This window comes from Berghia stephanieae, chromosome 2 (genome assembly GCF_034508935.2).
Source record: "Berghia stephanieae isolate SIO BIC M18660-M18661 chromosome 2, UCSD_Bste_1.3, whole genome shotgun sequence".
NCBI classification, from domain to species: Eukaryota; Metazoa; Mollusca; class Gastropoda; order Nudibranchia; family Aeolidiidae; genus Berghia; species Berghia stephanieae.
Genome location: NC_088361.1, coordinates 32,368,126 through 32,387,490, shown reverse-complemented (window position 1 = coordinate 32,387,490; position 19,365 = coordinate 32,368,126). Strand labels below are relative to the sequence as shown.

At 35.3% G+C, this 19,365-nt stretch overlaps 1 protein-coding gene across 1 annotated transcript in view; it reads right to left on the bottom strand.

The window, feature by feature from the left end:
* Positions 1-3,267: 3,267 nt before the first annotated feature.
* The window catches only part of LOC144964722 (WD repeat-containing protein 1-like), a 22,693-nt gene continuing 6,595 nt past the window's right edge, over positions 3,268-19,365 (bottom strand). The window contains exons 6-16 of the mRNA XM_078899266.1: positions 17,409-17,486; positions 14,985-15,065; positions 14,287-14,378; positions 13,345-13,486; positions 12,190-12,271; positions 11,678-11,831; positions 11,294-11,372; positions 9,833-9,940; positions 9,138-9,302; positions 8,215-8,368; positions 3,268-7,433 (exon numbers count right to left, since the gene is read on the bottom strand). Coding sequence (XP_078755392.1) covers positions 7,330-7,433; positions 8,215-8,368; positions 9,138-9,302; positions 9,833-9,940; positions 11,294-11,372; positions 11,678-11,831; positions 12,190-12,271; positions 13,345-13,486; positions 14,287-14,378; positions 14,985-15,065; positions 17,409-17,486 — 1,239 coding nt within the window. The 3' untranslated portion in view covers positions 3,268-7,329. The remainder of the gene's footprint in view (positions 7,434-8,214; positions 8,369-9,137; positions 9,303-9,832; positions 9,941-11,293; positions 11,373-11,677; positions 11,832-12,189; positions 12,272-13,344; positions 13,487-14,286; positions 14,379-14,984; positions 15,066-17,408; positions 17,487-19,365) is intronic.

The following is a 19,365-nucleotide window of genomic DNA, read 5'->3' as shown; positions in this document are numbered from 1 at the left end:
TGATAATGTTAATGACGATGATGATGATGAGATTGTATGCTATGGTGGCAATGAAGATGATGCTGTGGAGGTTGTGATTACACTGGAAGTGGTGTAGGCTTTTCTTGGACCCATAAGACCTCACCGGAATTTGACAGAAGTCTCCCGTAACCCGAATATTTTTTTGAGGTCCAAATCGGGAATTTTCTGATGAACGTCTTGGCATCTCTGTATATTACACTACAATGCCATGCCAGTTTATCTATTCGACTAGAGCCGATCCAGACTAAGGAGCTTCCTTGAAATTGTCATTCAAAAGTGTCAGAATGAAATACAGTGGGGTCCAGATAAGATAAACTCGCTTAAGATAAAATTTCGTTTAAAATAAACTTTTCGTCAAGTCGCGTTTTTTTCTTCCTTATAAAAATATGCCAGCTATATAACGGCTGGGTTAAGTTTCCGGTTAAAATACAAAAACAAAAGAGACATGGTATGGGCTAAGCAAGACTATGCATGCATCATTAAGGGGTCACCCACTCCATTTTTTCGTGAACAAGGAAGGTTACTGGACTTTTAACCATCAGTCATTTTGAGTCGAAAAGTTGTTTCCCGTGAAAAAAAGATGGATAAACCTTGCTTAAAATAAACTTTTTTTTTTTTTTGGCCCCAAGGAGTTTATATTAAGCGGACTCCATTGTATTCTACCAAAAAACTTTTAGATGTATCCGCACCGAGTAAAGTTTAGCGACACGGTCCGCAGCACACCGAGCACAAATTGGCGACGCCTTCCACACAGAGCAGACATTTGGGACGCCTTCTTGAAAATGTGGCTTTAAAAAATTCCCTTCAATCATCCCGTTATTAAAAAAAATATTAAAAAATGAGCTTTTATATAGGGTAATATCCACTTAATGCTCAAAGCGCTTTACAACGATTCCTCTGCCAATAACAACACATAATATATCGGACGACATGACGCTTGTCAGAAGATATTACATTTTTTTTCTGACAGAGACAACGCTGCTAGCGGCCAGGTACTCATTTTACACACGAGTACGGTGAGAGAATGTAAGTAAAGAGCCTTTTCCAAGGACTCAACCATGCGCCGCTCAGAGTAGGGCTCGGACCTAGGACCTTCCAATCCGAACTAGACCACATAGCCTCAACGACTTTAAAGTCTATCTTGACCAAAAAACAAAAAAAGAAAAACTGCTGATAACAATCAAGTAAGCTGCAATTCAGCACCAAAAGGTGATCAATCATATGATTTCATGCCAAGACAATACAATCTATTGGGGGAGAAGCTCATTTCTCTACTCGTTGTGTGTCACCGCTCATCTTTGTGTGGTTGTCAATGCTACTAACGTGTGTTAAGTGTACACTATTCCAACATCAAGAGGTGAAAAAAATATTAATATGCTGTTGACCGTAGATAAACGCTAAAAATGCAATCTTATTTCTTTGTTATTTTAGGGTTTGACAGCGCTTGTGACACTTTAAAGCCATTTAGCGCCAGTAAAGAGGATGTTTGTGTTTTTTAAAGAGTTTTACGGCGCTTGCGACACATTTAGGTTATTTAAGCGCCATTAAAAAGAAAATAGGAGAGTCAAAAACGTTACCAATTTACAATTGAGAAAGCACACGAGAAAAAGTAAAAGAAAGGGGAAGGGTTCAAATAGGGAATAGATGTAAATTCCAAGATCAATGTACTTAGTTTAACATCACTTAAAGTCTCATCCAGACAAAAAACCATGTCCCCACTAAGAGGAATACACTCACATGTTTACAAACCAATATACATTTATAACTAAAAAAATATAGCAGTACATTGCACAGAGATGAATCACAAGGAAAAAATATAATCTCCCAAAACTATGACTATACATTTGACTAATTTCCTCCCAGGCAAAGACTCTGGAAAGGGCCTGGACACACCGAGTAATCTCAGTCCAAGACAAAGACAGAAAGCAACTCAGAAAACAGATATGGGGGGATAGAAGACTCAGCAAGTGACTTCCTGCCCATCATGGGAGGTCAAAGACCCCACCCAGGTAAATAAGATGATAGGATAGATAAAAAATTGCGATCTAGCAAGCAAGCATTTAAGGAATAAGTAAGACAAAGGGTGCGGGTTCAACAGTGACTAGAAATAGATCAAAGAGCAATATGTTTTTGTTTGATTTTAAGGCTTTTACGGCCCATGCAACACATTAAGGTCATATCAGCGCCAGTAAAAAGGAAGATGTTGTTTGTTTGTTTTTAAGGGTTTTACGGCGCTTGCAACACATTTAGGTTATATCACCGCCAGTAAAAAGGAAGAAAATGAGATAGTAAAAAGTTATAGAATTACAATTACAGCACCCAAGAAAAAGTAAGACATAGGGGAACTGGGAACAAATAGGGATTAGATGTAGATTCCAAGAGCATACCACCAATGTACTTAGTTTGAGATCACCTAAAAGTCTCATCCAGACACAAGCACAGGTCCCAACTAAGAGGAATACACTCAAATGTTTACCAATCATATAATATAATATGTAAACTAAACATAATACAATGCATAACAGAGAGATGATTTACAAGGAAAAAAATATCATCTCCCAAAACTATAACTATACATTCGACTGTTTCCCTCCCAGCCAAGGAGCTCCGGTAAGGATCAGGACAAAACTAAGTAATCTCATTCCAAGACAATGACAGGAAACAATTGGGAAACGGGTATGGGGGGATAGAAGACACAGCATGTACCTCCCTGCCCACTATGGGAGGTCAGGATCCCCACCCAGTAAAAAGGAAGAAAATGGGATAGTAAAAAGGTTTAGAAATACAATTAAAGCACACAAGAAAAGGTAAGACAAAGGGGAATTGGTTCAAATAGGAAACAGATGTAGATTCCAAGAGCACACTATCAAAGTACTTAGTTTGAGATCACCTAAAAGTCTCATCCAGACACAAGCACAGGTCCTTACTAAGAGGAATACACTCAAATGTTTACAATTCATAAATAATATGTAAACAAAACATAATGCAGTACATAACAGCGAGATGATTTAAAAGACAAAAAATATCATCTCCCAAAACTCTAACTATACATTTGACTGTTTCCCTCCCAGTTAAGGTATCTGGCTAGGGCCAGGACAAAACCAAGTAATCTCATTCCAAGACAAAGACAGAAAGCAAGTTGGAAAACAGATATAGGGGGATAGAAGACACAGCAAGTACCTCCCTGCCCACTATGGGCAATAAACATTCAAAGTGTAATAAAGACACAAACACAAAAGGCCATTATATATGTCAAGTCATTTGTATTACTACACCATAATAGTATCATCAGTCATGTATGAGAGCGTAACCTATGTATTAAAGACAATTACTGAGAATAAGAATGAAGCATGGCATACACATTATATAATATAGTGTGAAAATAGAAACATTGAAAAAACAAAACTGTCAGCAGTGACATCATGGACTGTCTGTCATAAGAAAAAAAAAAAAAAAGAAAAACCTGGAAGACAGTGGACAACTGTGAAGCTTTATAGCGACCCGATTTGCCATGGGCAAGGGCGTGGTGAAATTGCATCTCCAGTGAGTACTAAAAGCAACCAAGCAGTCTTCTGTCTCCCATCAAGTGATCAAACTAGAACTGTTGTTTCCTTGGCAGCCAACACTATCAGGCTCACACCGAATCCCACACTGTGGTGTAAACGCCTATCAATTGGTGATGATTTGCTGCTGATAACAATATCATCTGACTGGTTGTTCCAATCTTCGGTGGTCTTTGAGAAAAATACTCCTTCGGTTTGCTTGTTGTTTGTGATCAATAAATACTGTGTGTGCGGTATGCCGTTGCCTGGGCATTCCTACATGGAATATACTCAGTTACATAATTCACAAGCAATCCTCTGGTGTCAACAAAAATCATGTTTGAGGCGTTATGACCTTGTTTAATGAAAAAATAGAAATCTGCAAAGGCTTGTTAGACAAATCAGAATTAAAAAAAAATCCTCCAAAATAATAAGGCATTCTCCTTAACAAGAATGAGTTTCTCAGAAAGATATTTTCCTTTATTTGTTTTGCTTTGTCTGGCACTATATCATACAAAATGTTCAGATAATTAACCCAGCACCAGCGTATGCTCCCCAATATTTACTCTTTCAGATTTTGATAAAATGCAAAATGAATGTATTAAGGAAAATTGACTTCAGGGTGTTTCAATTTCAGAGAGAAGTTTAATTCATTCATCCCCACATGTTACCGCTCTTTTCAACCTATCAAATAAAACATTATAATTTGCATTGAATCCAAAACCCAGTCGTCAGCGACTGGAGGTTACACTTTCATTTTTAGCATTACAATACCACTACAATAATAATTATAATACAATAACAATAGCTCTGATATGTATCTGTGAATTGTCAAGATAACCAAAAACATGTCATTTATATATTTCTACTTAAGCCTAACAAAAATGTTTTTACAATGAACAAATATCTGTTGTTTTTTATTTTTGTTTGAAGGATTTCAACATAGTTTGTGACAATTTTAAGTCATATCAGCACCAGTAAAAAAAAAGATTAATAGATAAGACGTTTCATTTAGAACACAAGTATATAAACATACTGTACTCCCCCTCGAATAAAAAAAGTAAGGCAGGGACTAGTAAAGTACTTCGAACAGAGAACAGAAGGAGATTCCTTGAGCAATCACCAATCTCTGTGTCTAGTCAGAATCCCATCCAGATCCAGAACATGAAAAAAGGAATATATCCAAATGTTTACAGAATCATATTCGTTACTAACCAGTTAGTTTTTAAGACGACGATCCAATTGAGGGATAGATATCCATGGATAATGGCATCTGACAGAAAATAAAAGATAAAGGGGGATAAAAGACGAAGCAAGAGTTGACCATCCTGAGCCACAAGGGCAGGTCGATGTTTTCTTGGCCCAGAAAAAAAAAAAATTCTACAAGAGATCATAAGTGTGGTTTCATTTTTATTTAATGTGTTCGATATATTTCAGTTGGAAAAGAAAAGAAAAAGTACAAAAACAATTGTATACAAAGTTATATATATATCATAGTCATAGAAATGTTAATAGAATTCATACAGTGTGAAAGATATAACTTAATAAAATATTCAATGTCTTGCTTTCTTTGGAAATAATTATAATGGAATAAGAAACAAGTAATTTATCAAAAATGCATAGCGGAAAAAAAAATCTAAATAAAATTACAAACAACAGACCATAATCTAAAACTAAATTTAAAAAACAACAAGAACGCTAAGATAAGAAAACAAAAAAAATGGTCGACATCCAAATACAATAACATTTTCATCATCACATTCTAGAAGTAGAAGATACAAGTCAACACAGTTAATGAAAGAATTGCACTTGATAAGAATTAGCAACAATTTGCAACAAGCATGCACACAGACAAACACACAAACACAAACCCATTGTAGTGATAGCGCACTTAAAAACAAATTCATATACTCAACTTTATCAAATTAATAAAAGAATCACATTCCTTTACAACAAAATCAAAGATCATACAGCACACAATGGACAAAATACCTAGATTGGCATTTCGACAAGAAACAATGATTTTAACCATGCCACTCATCTTAACAGCTCGTGATAGCATCGACTGGCTGTTTCAGTTCAAACATAAGCCAGACGAATGCGAGGATGAAAGACATGTTTAAAAACAAAAACAACAAGAAATTATCTCATTTATGAAAATAAAACTATTGAAAATCATACTTCATTTCATTCAAAATAAACCCTTTAGAAATATCAATATCAAGCTTGATGAACCCCTTGATAACCTGCTGGTTCAAATAGTTACTCAATGTCAAGGACATATAAATGATTTGCTTTTATAAGTTAATATAACATATTATATGTTTATACTTGTTGCACCTCTATTTCATAAAAACATGGCATAATCTAAAAAGCAACAAGAAGGCAATCTATTATAAATATTCTTTATGATTACTGTTTGTGTTTCTACCAATGTAAGTCCACACAGGCATGTTCCACCCCCTCTTCCTCCCTTGGACCATTTCATACATCCATTCATAAGACATAAAACAGCACCAACCAGCGAACCACCAATTATTGCCTTAGGAATAGAATTATTTTTTTTTAAATAGTAAAAAAATAACCTTTTATTTCAAACAGACAATGCCAGAACCCTCCCTCCCCTCCCATTAAAAGGATAAGAGTTAATAAATCAAAAATATTTTAATCCCAAAGAAAATGAAATGAGCCCGTGATATGCTTTAATCATTCAATTCTCCTTCTTCACCATATAAACCAAATTGATTCAGTTAAACTTATCATTTCGGCGGGGTTGCAAATCTAAAAGACAAAAAAAAAAACAACAAAAAAACAAAACAAAAGCAAAAAAAAAAAAAAAAAAAAATTAAATTCTAAAATTCTAATCCTTTCAATTAAAAACCTGAATTTACTAACAATTACCGTGCCATGCAAATATTCCTTTGCTACTGTATATAATTTTCGACTTTATGTTAACAACAAAATATAAGTGAAAAAACAAAAAAACAAACTTATGAAAATCACGAATAAAAATATTAAATTCCATTATTTCACAATGACCAAGTCATGTGTTGTAGATGGTGGCAGTTTCAAGGAAGAGGCATCACGTCAGCCAAAACGATATTAAGACAGTATTCAAAATACACCCACCCACCCATCCTAATCCTTTGCCTGGGAGTGTAAGTGACACCTCTCCAAATAGCAGACTAGTTGATGACGTCACACCTCTCACATAATGCTTCATTTAGACCGCAAGGTCAAGGCAAATTACAGTTTGGGTCCAATAGACCTCTGCTTATACTATTACTGTTGTCCTCTGAATTTTTGTCAGAGTGAATTTGTTTATATTCATTTATACTACTTCCAAAAAAAAAAAAATGACTGCAAATTCTAAAAATAACGGTTGGTATTATTTACTCATAACTATAAAATAAAAAAAAAAGAACGATGTCAATGGCCACTGGAAGGTATTCAAATTTAGAAACTACACAAGGTGTGAGACAGTAAAGAAAAAAATATACGACAACAGTAGAAACATTTTCTATATGTTTTGTCACCATTTTTTAATCTCCTTTTCATTTACAACTCTAAATTCAGTGATAAAACTAAAATTCAACCTTAAATCATTCAATTCAACTGGTGAATTTCTGCAAATTTTGGAAGAAAAATCATCATCAGACGAGATATACTGGCTACGAACAAATACCCCATTATTATTCCTACCATGGCAAAGCAACCAAGTTCATAACGATGGTAGCACTCGTGTTGGTGGTGGCACTAGAGGTGTTTATTCCGATACGTTCCATATTTTGAGGTTGGCATCCTGTCCAGCAGTGACCACAGTGTTGTTGTTCAGCCATTTCACTTTATTGATGTGACTCAAGGGATGGGCTGGGGAAGACACAAATGTACACTGGAGTCAGGCCTGATTTATCAAATTTAGAAAATTTATAGTGCTTGTCAGAACTTTAAAAGCCAAAAAAAGGAAGAATGAGGACGGTGTATAATAAAAAATCAACTCCCCCCCACCCTAAAAAAAAACAAAAAAACCCCAAAACAAAACAAAATGCACCATAATCATAGAAAAATAAAGACAAGGCCGAAGATTATGGGGAGAATAAAATCTGACTCGACTGCTTCACTAATTTCCTCATTAAAAATAAAATTGATTGTTTACTACAAAACAAAAACAGCGCTATTAGCATGATTAAAATCTTTATTTCATTTTACTTTAAGTTAGAAAGATAGTGGCATATTCAATTATACTTATTTTTTTTTAATGGAACTTTAAAACCAAGAGATCAACCTTTTTAAAAATGCTTCCAAAAAAGCTCCAAAAACTCTTTTCTCCCTTATTTCTGTCAGTCCTTTGCTCATGTTCCTTCCTCTATTGGGAATTCTTCACCAATTAAAATACTGTAGCTATCTTAAAAACATTTGACTATATTTCATGTGAAAACCACAACTCAATTAATCAATTAGCTGAGTTGTCAAACTAAATTATGATTTACATTATATATCCAGTGTTTGAGTGTGAAGCAAACACTTTGTCAATTGAATCATGGGGACCCTCCACTCCCGTAGAAAGTAGGTTATTTCTTAATTCATTCGAGTCAAACAGCCAAAAACAACTACACCTGGATGTACTTGATGGTAAAAGCAGCAGACTTACCTTTTATGGTTGGTTTGGTGTTGTTCAGGTTGGATACTTCCCAGACACAGATGAAGGAGTCGATGGACCCACTCATAAGTCTTCTAGAGTCAGGGGACCAGGACAAACAGGTTACCTTGGCACGGTGCTGGGAGCACCAGCCACCTGTCAGATCCTGAATAAAAAGGAGAGAGGTCCAACTTATCTTTGAAATCAAATAATTCATACTCGCTTGGTCTAAGAATTCAAAATTTAAATATAAAACCTACCAGAGACAAAGACCAAAATGAGTTCTGTTTACTTTTTCAAAAATTTCAAATTTTATGGGAAAAAAAAAATTGTATCATTTAAAAAATGTTTGTTTTTCATTCTAGGCATACAAATTGTCACTGTAATAAGAGGAAGTGCTCAGAGCGTTTTACAGGGGCATTAGCAATTCAATTTGGAAAAGAACAAAGTTTTAAGATGCTTTTTAAACATATCTTCTGATGAAGAATGACGCAATTCTTTTGGAAGTTTATTTCAGAGGGTTGGGATGTTTCTATAAAAGGATTGTCCTACACATAACACGTCGAGTTATAAGAGTAATAGTAATTAACTTAATTTTAATTACATCAGAGGTAAATTGGAAAACTTATTTCATTTTCTTATCTTTACAACATTTTTCAAGCTATTAAAAAAAAGCTTCCCTTCTGATAAAAAGTTTGACTATATGGGTTGAAGCTTTTAAACATTCAAGTGGACCGATATTGATTATTATCAATGCTGGCCTGACCAGAGAGAAATAAAAGCGCGCACAGGGCCTCACCCTGCAGAGTGCAACCCATGCAAAGACCGAGAGCATAAACGATAACTTGCTGTTGCCTCAAGTACAGGACAGCGCAGAGAGAATTGAGTGAGTGAGTGGCTTGACATACGTTACTATAGCTACAACCACCACTTACTTCCCATGTGCTGGCATTGTAGATGACAACATTCTTTTCACTTGTAACGGCCAGACAACTTCCATCACGTGAATAGGCAATAGCCGCAGCCACTCCCTTATTATCCTCTTTCTTGGTCTTTGTCAAAGTCCCATTGGATAAACTGTACACATAGAAGGCATCAGCCTGGATGGAAAGGATTGAGATAATATTCAGTATAATCTACATAGTAAGTCAAGTTGGAATCTAAAACAGCTTCTCATAGGAGTAAAATATATAAGGAAAGAATAAAATGAGTAGAGACAGCTCATATAATGAAATATGAAATAAGATGGAAAACAAATAAAAAGACAGCATAGCGACTACAATATAGCCTTTGCTTCAAAACTAAGAGGTACTGGGCATGTGTGTCCACCCATCACATTGTTAGCCTTGAGCAAATCTCATTGCCCTACTCAAGGGCATTAGAATGAACATAGTGAGTAGTTCACTTAAAAATAATCTCACACATATGGATGACGACCAAATATACAACAGGAAATTGCTTTCCTGCTGTAAAATGGTATTTATCCCAAAGTAAGATAATGCAAAAGATACCTACTAGTGTAATTACATAAAAAACAATCTCTGGTGTCTGTCTTCAAAATTCATTTCTACACCCCCCCCCCCCCCCCCCCCCCCCCCCAACTCGGCAGTAATTCTTAACATAGACTCACCGTTCCTACAGCCACCTGTGTTCCATTGGGGTGAATACTACAACTCTTCCCGTCATATTTGATGGGCAGGGTTGACAATTTGTTACCAGAAGTTGAAAATACTATAATCTGAAAGGAGATAATGAAAAAAAAAAGTATATAAATAAACACAAAAGCAAAAATTATGCGAATGAAATCAAAAGAAAAAAATGTGAGTGAGTAATGACATCATATAATTGTGCCCACAATCTACAAGATCCAAGAAATAAATTGAAGATTAAAACACCTTTTCAAAAAATTAAGTTTTGCTATTATGAGAAAATAATAGCAAAATTAAACATCAAAATTGTTACCATCCTGAAACAGATATATTTACAGTTGGAACCAAAACGACATTAGAAACATGTCAATATATTTGAAAATCTTCAGTTACAACACTTAAAACAGCGTTTGAAACCTGTTTGGGTCATTGCTACATCAAGGCAAAGGGATTATGGTACAAAGTGCTTTGGACATTAAATTTAGAGTTCAATGCCTACAACATTCTTGAGTCACAGGCAGCTATAGTTCCAAGATAAGATCAGAAAGATAATCCCAGGGGAAATTAACAGCGTGCTCAGCTTCGGTATACATCCAGTTTCTCACACATGATGACAGTGGATGTTTAATTGTAGGTGATAGTCAGATAGTGTTCATTACTCTCATCTTAAGAAAAAAATGGTTTCTTAAACGCATGCTTATGTTTTTTTCTAACTAAAACATTCATAGCAAACCAAAGATGTTTTAGTCCAGGAAGTACAATAGTACAATAAAGAGACTTACAAATGTTCCACCTCATTCTAAAAAAACCCCACAAAACAACACATTTAAAAACTCATATCGTTTGGGGGCCCTACTAACTCAGTGCTTCACATGAAAAGGGACTGAGATCAATCCTGGGCAATCCCTTCTCCACCAAGCAGTGATTCGGTAGTCTTAAGATCTGGCGGAAAGGACTTTGCAATAGGCTAGCGTCCTATTCAAAGGAAAGGAAGCAATTGCTAATGTCCGTTTAACACCACAGAAACTGGGATAAACTCCAGCTCCATGGACCTATTGGTTCTGAAGGACTAAAAGAAAAGGAATTCGTCCTTCAAATATCAATCTATTAAAATAACCCTCATCTTGTCAAAAACTCTCAAACCTGGGGCTTCAATTCTAAAATGTGTTTTTCAGAATATGACAATGTTGTGGAGAAGGTTGGGGTAGAAGAGACTTTTCCATTAGAACTGCAATTTCCCATAAATAAAGATTTGAAATGCTGTTGAAAGGCTATTGAAGTGTAGTGTGAGCTCAACCATTCTCCAAGCTTCATTGTCCAGCAGTAAGAAATCAAAGCTTCATGGGGACTGCAAACTTTCCAGTAAATTTAAAGAAAAAGGACCATTTATGTTATCAACTATTATTGCAATAAAACTTGACATAAAACTCATGTCAACCAACCTCTTTCATGCAGACAACAACAGCGACACCATTCTTGGAATCCAAAGCCTGTGGCTGGGAGTCTAATTTGATGCTATTCCTGGATACAAGAAAAACAAATTATTGACCTTTTAATTGATGATATTGAATCTCGATATATCTTTTCACCTTGCACAATGAGAACAGTAGCGAGCTACACAACTCTGACTGCTCTCATGTCTAAAAAGTTAAGTTTGAACTTATAGTAAGATAAACAATGAAGAGAAACCATGACAGATAATGAAGCACAAGCCACATCACTGCTAAATAATGGTCACTTGTTGAAAAAAAAGCTGGGCTTGAAGTTAATCACAGGATAAATAATAGGAAAAATTATGATCAAAATGCCAGCAATTTTCAACCTACCCATACTCCCGCTGTGCTGCCTTGTGGAATCGTATTGTGTCATCCCAGCCTGCAGATACTAATATGTCTCCATCTAGGACCATCTCTATCACCTGGTTGGTGTGGCCTTTACCAGAAAATGTCTCGTTGTTGCTAGTATTTACATCCCACTCCACTGGGGAAATGAAATGGACAAGTGAAAATCTTTATAAATCACAACACACTCTCATATTCCAACAAGAGGACAAGAGAAGAGAAGGAGGGGTAGGGAGGGGGAGGGTATTAATTAGATTGGGGATCAGTGGGATGTAGTTTGATCCAGTGTTTGTATGCTAAACAGACACTGCAAACAATAACTTGCCTATATCGTGGATAAGACTTTGTGCTCAATCTAATGGACCCAGCTATCCAACAGTTCTGGGTGACAATTTAATGTATAGAGACAACTCTATATGTTTGGGTGTGAGTCCATCTTCTTCCAATGAGAGAAAAAGAAAACTTGATAAAGGTAAGTTGCCAGATGTGCTACCTACCAGTCAAGCCATCATAGCTGGCAGAATAGATGGCTGATCCGTCTGCTGACACTTCCAAGGAAGTGATTGGCTTGTTGTGGCCCTGAAAATAGCAAGGGAAAAAAACAATTAAATATAAGCGATTATTTACAAGGTACAGCGACTGAGTGCTACCATGTATCTATGAACTTGTACAAAGGCAGGGTGTCCAGGGAAATCCAGCTTTAAAATTTACTACCTATAAGTGAAATTCCCTACCACCACCATTACTCCAGTTACTATCACATCATCCATTATCCCTACCACCACCACCACTATATCATCACTACCACAACCACCACAACAGCATGCTACCTATCACGAGTACTACAACTAGCACTACACCATCATCTCTACCACTAGGACTATAACCATTACCACATTATACCTACCAACAAATAATACAAGTATTTTTCAAAAATTGAAAATTGGAGGTGGGCAGTGGCCTTTGACATTGTATGATTACATGGTACCATTCTCTAAGTCGATAAGATTTTATATGTTGTAATTAGTCTTTCAACTTTTGAAATTCCTCCGAATGGTGACAAAAATTTCTATGAGACACATTTTCAGTTACATCTTGAGAAATTTCCTCCTTTTTGTGTGACCAGTCATTCTCACCCCTACTCTTACTTTAACATTTAGATTGTATTTAGGTAAGACCTATTTTAAGTAGGAATGTCTTTTTATAAGCATCAAGAACACTGTGGGGATGGCAAGAAGTCGGTATGTCGATATATGCAAGATTTGTTTAATTTTATTTGTTATATTAGAAATTCCATTACTGTAAATTGTAAAGATAAAGGGAAAAAAAAAGACTGACATACATACATAATGAATGGGATGTTGTTATAAGTGGGTTGCATTGTGCCTAGTTATGGACAGTGGTGTATATATCAGAGTGCTAGTGCATAAAAGGAATACTAACAGGTGGCTTTCACTGAATGTAATGGAAATTTGGTTCCATATGACCTGTTCGGATAATAAATAAAGCACATTGAGTATGCTTAAATTGTACATGTGATTTATATACAAGCATATTCATTTCTCTCTGTTTCATCCTATCTATCTAATGTCAACACAACAGCAAAAATAGCCCGGCCATGGTGGTCAAAGGTCAAAGGTTCTTTTGCTCACCTTGATGATTTTTTTGGGCTGGGATGGGTTGGCTTTGTCCAGGAAGTTGATATAACCAGATAAGGACACAGTGATGAGGTGGTCATCCTGCCACACACACCCAACCTGCATGTCTAATACATCTTTGCCCATAACAAACTCTCTGGAAGAAAAGAAGAAAAAAAAAAAATTAAATTTAAAAAGGTAAAGTAAAATTAATCCTTCAAAGTAAGAAGGCTCAAGGTGCTGGAGTTTATTCTGGTCTCAATAGCATTAAAAGGAAAATAGAAATTGTTTGCTACATTCAGATAGGGGTAAATCTATTTTCCCTAAACCTAATCACTGCTGGGTGGACAGGGGGCTAGCCCACCGCACCTGGGAACCAATCTGGTTTGTTTGATTGTGAATCAAGTGTTCTATCGGCACATCCTTAAAAAAAGACAGCAGTCATTAATTATTCAGTTTAATGCAATTGTCTCAATAAAAAAAAAAATTGAAGTTGACTTAAAAAACTCAAATCGGTTAGGCCCATTAAAGCTGGAAAAACAATCTCAGTTTCAGTAGAGAGAGATAGTAATAATTGCTTGGTTGCCTTTGGATAAGAATATCACAAAGTATAGACCATCATATATAAAAGTCCAAGCTACCCAATCACTATGTATAGAAAGAAAAAGAAAAGAAAAAAAAAGTAAAATACAAAAACCCAAACAAAACTGTTTCCGCAGCTGATTTTGGTCCTTTTGCCTATGAGATTGGTCCTCTACCAACTGATATATTGAGATCACTAGAATACAATGAACTAAAATATTGCAATTATAATTATTTTGACACCAATTTATATTTTCTGAGCCAAGTTTGACTGACAATAATAATAGACTTGAGGCAGTGGGTCACCAATTATGACTTAAAAGAAATGATGATTAAAGGGGTAACGACTGGCAAGTCATCCATAAAAACTCTTACATATCACAACTCCTGGATTCAATGTCCCAAATTTTGGCTGTCTTGTCACCGGATACAGACAACAGCTTTTTACTGTCAGGGCTGAATGAAAACTGGCAATGAGATGATAAGTAAGGTAATACATGAATCATTGGCTGAGTGCAGCAAAATGGCGAAAAACATTGAATTTGGGGTAAAACAAAATTACCTTTTCTGGTCAAAACTCCTTAATAAGCTATCAGCAAGGGAATATAATTTGGCAAAGGGGAGAGCGCATGACACTAACTCCCCAGGGATCCTGTCTCAGGCCACAGTTTTGACATAGAGAATGCAATGTAAACCCTATTGTTCACTTTGTGGTACTACAGTGATCTGATTCTTAGATATTTCAGTCTCAGCTCGAATCAAAATTCCCCATGGGGTGAATAAGTAGAATAATTTCATTTGAACATTCAGCAAACAAAGAAAATACTAATATCAGACCATTCAATAAAAAAAAATTTCTACCGACACTCTATCTTTCACAATGGTCATTTAAGAAACAAAAAATAAGTCTCACAAAATCAATCCCATTGTTCTCTTTATTTCTGTTCACATATATTATCTTTGTAATATTGACTAATCTGCATAGTCATGACTCCCAATGCATCTTCTTGTCATGTTTTAAAGCAATCCAGATAACTAATGGATAGTGATTAAACTGTGACAAAAATACTTACAGAATAGATTCCACCAGCATGGGCTTTCGGTTCTCCAAGTTCACCCATGAACTCTGAAGTTTTACCATCATACATCCACATCTGATCCAAATACAAAAAAAAGGCAACATCATCATCATTGGAATAAATTTGTGACTAAAATCCAAAAACATGTTGGGTATTTTTTCTTCCTTCCCACTATGTTTAAACACCTGAATTCATTTAAATTGCAATGTTATTATTTTGACTATCATTATTATAAAGAGTAATGCCATGGGTTACAAACCTCTGGAAGATGTTGTTTTGTTTTTAAGGGTTTTACGGCGCTTGCAACACATTTAGGTTATATCAGCGCCAGTAAAAAGGAAGAAAATGGGATAGTAAAAAGTTCTAGAATTACAAATAAAGCACCCAAGAAAAAGTAAGACATAGGGGAATTGGGAACAAATAGGGATCAGATGTAGATTCCAAGAGCACACTATCAAAGTACTTAGTTTGAGACCACCTATAAGTCTCATCCAGACACAAGCACAAATCCAACAAAGAGGAACACACTCAAATGCTTACATTAAACATTAACAATAACAAATATAATAATACATAACAGAGAGATGATTTACAAGGAAAAAAATATCATCTCCCAAAACAATAACTATGCATTTGACTGTTTCCCTTCCAGCCAGGACTCCGACAAGGGCCAGGAAAAAACCAAGTAATCCCATTCCAAGACAAAGACAGAAAGCATGTTGGATAACAGATATAAGGCGATAGAAGACACAGTATGTACCTCCCTGCCCGCTATGAGAGGTCAGGATCCCCACCCAGTACCTCTGGAAGAAAAAAAAAATTTAAAAAAAAAATCCAAAAAAATAATCATTGAATGATTTGGCGATAATTGGATAAAATAAAGTCAAATAGTTAGGCTTTCCTATTATACACAAAATGCAGAGGCCCATTCTAGAATTTTAAAAAAGGAGGAAAAGTAGCTGTAAAGGAGGAAATAGTGCAAATAGATCGGCCTGCACTGATGTTCTTAATTTCATGACACCATAATTACGGGATGGAGGACGAAGAATCTGTGGATTTTGCAAGCTTTCATGAGGATAGAGGAATTTCGCTTTTGCAGAAGAATGGGGTCTCTGAAAATGGCAGTAGCCATCAGACAAACCAATTTTCTCAGTCCAGGTCTGATTTAGATTATTTTTGCATTGATATTTTCAAAGACAACAGTTTTCTACTTTATTTAAGAACGTGCAGATTTGACCTCAGAACTAAATTAGGTCAAAGTGAAAAATCTCTAATCTTTAAAGGGAACTTTTTGAAATCCAATTCCTGTTGACTTAATCTAATTAACGTTAAACAGTTAGTAGAGTATGTGTACATTGAAATGTTGTGAATTGAAATTAATTTCCATAAAAATTTTCAGATTGTTTAATTGCTAGATTATAACAACAATTACCATTACAATTAATTCAATGTCCGGGTGTAGGCATATGGTGATATTATTATGATATGATGAGACGAGCATATCATTACCCATTCGGTCACTAACTGACTATAAACACTGTTTCATGACTTGCCAAAGCTCTGACAAGGGAATAAGTCAGCATTAAATGTCAATTTGTGTAGCAGAAGGGAGTTTGGTGATGATCAAAACCAAATAAACTTCAGAGAAATCAGCCAATGTGTTTAATAAGCGAGTGTTACAAGGTTTCACTAAATGACACATGTCGAGCAATGTTAAGTGTGGCCATTGTTGGGATGAGGGATACTGACCCCAAGACATTGACAAAAAAACAGCACCATTAGATCCCGTCGCCTTGGCATTCCATGAAGGAATATAGATAATCCATCAAACAGGATGTCTGATGTCAACAGGAATCATCCATGTTGTCCAAGTGACCAAATTGGGGGTTAATAATCTTGCCCAATGATAAAAACGAAAGTGCCTGAAGCGGGTCTCGAACCGACATCTACAATGACATTGTTAACACAAATTTAACACTTAAAAACAAAAAACAAACCAAAAATCTGAGCTTCTATATAGCGCAATCTCACCTAAACATGCTCATAGCGTTTTACAGAGGGTCAATGACCCTCACGTGACAACACGTGACTGTTAGGCAATATTACAATTTTTTTTCAGCAGAGACAAGGAGGTGAACTGACATGTACTCATTTTACACCTGAGTACAGTGAGAGAATGTGAGTAAAGAGCCTTTTCCAAGGACACAACTATGCGCTGAGCGAGTTCAAACCCAGGACCTTCCTATCCGAAAGTGAATGTCACATCACACGACCACATGGCTACCATAAACAGATTACTTGTATTGCGTGAAATGGAAATAAGTATTATAATCAGCCTTCTGGGGGTATAAATGAAGCATAGAGATGTGTATTGAGCATGGTGAAAACAAGTAAATGTGACATGTAATGTGCTATTACCTTTCCTTCTGAACCTCCTGTGATATAAATTTCTCCATTCGGAGAATAACGGGCACAGTTGACAAAGTTTTTGGCTTCCTGTTTACAAGAGAGAAGAAAGAAAAAATCTAATTAAGATTAATTGCCAGTCTGATATACACAAAGATTAATTGTAAACTGTGAAAGTAATGGATTCAGCAGCAAATCCATTGGTGGAAAACAAATAGGGATCAGATGTAGATTCCAAGAGCACACTATCAAAGTACTTAGTTTGAGACCACCTATAAGTCTCATCCAGACACAAGCACAAATCCAACAATGCAACCTCAGTTGGTTGTTCAAAAATTGACTAGTCTGAATTTAAACAAGTATATAATTGCTTGGGTGCTCGAATTTCTTACGGAGAGAGCACAATATGTTCAATTAGGACAAAACAAATCTTCCTGTATAACTACAAATACTGGGCTCCTCAAGGTTGTGTATTGTCCCCTGTATTATTCACAATATACACGAATGACTGTAGAAGTCAAAACCTGAGTGTACCTTTAATAAAGTTTGCAGATGACACCGCTCTTCAAGGCCTCATAACAAATGGCAACGAAGTGGCTTATAGGCAAGAAATTGATAGATTTGTGTCTTGGTGTGATGCCCACCACCTAGAGCTTAACATAAGCAAGACAAAGGAGCTAGTGATTGACTTTAGGAGAGTGAAGGAACCGATAGAACCGTTAAAATTAAAGGACCAATTCGTCCAGCGAGTTCCTCACTACAAATACCTTGGTGTAACGATTGATGACAGGCTCAAGTGGGATGAACACTTGAAAATAATTAGGCATAAGATGTGCAGACGTACATATTTTTATCAAAACTCTCTCAGTTTAGAATAGATAAAACCCTCTGCACATTATTTTATAGAGCAGTAATCGAAAGTGTTTTGTCATTTTGTATAACAGCTTGGGAGGCAATTGCTTAGCAGTGGAAAGGAACAAAATAAATTCAAATATTAAAAAATCCATTAAACGCTATATAAATGATGTTGACGATGTAGATCTTTTATACGAGAAATTTTGTATAAATAAAATAACTAAAATATTAAATGACCAGTATCATCCACTAAGACCATCAATTATTATGTCAGAAAGAAGTGGTCGCCCTTTCTCTATTTCAACGAAAACAGAGAGACACCGAAAATCTTTTCTGCCGTCCAGTATTAGGCTTTATAACAACAAGCAATAATCATTTTATATAATTATTTCTCATTTTTACTTTTTAAAAATATAAATATTAATTTATTTGTTTTGCAATCTTTTCAATTTTCAATTTATAGTGACAGTTTTAACTATTTTACAGTGTTGAAATTATTCATATTATAAAGCGCAGCTCTGGTTATAGAGCTGCTCCTTTTTTATATATATACATCCTATTTCCATTGTATTTTTATCTTATGTGTAAATTATAACACGTCTGTACAAAAAATTTCCTTTTTGGGATGCAATAAAGTATTATTATTATTATTATTATTATTATTATTATTATTATTATTATTATTATTAAAGACTTGAAATATCGGAAATATAAGACCCATGATATCCATAGATTATAATGAACCCGAACAATTTGAAAAGACTCAAATCTGAATTGTAAAGTACATTGACTCCTTTGAAAATCTTAATCAATTGATATATGAAATAAAAGGAGTAGTCGAATCTCAAAATTACATTGGCTTTGACATACACACACCCTTGAAATGATCAAATCTTTTCTTTCCTTGAGAAACACAATCTAAATTTACAATCGCATCTTCTTCTTCTTCACTCCACAGTTTGTAGGGTAATACATTGTAAACTTGTTAAAACACTACATGTAATACTAATAAAAAATACATAGATTAAAAGATCTAATAGACAAGAAACAATCAAAACATATTTCATGTCAACAAAATAATATTGTTGATTTTGGTGTGATCTACTCACAAATG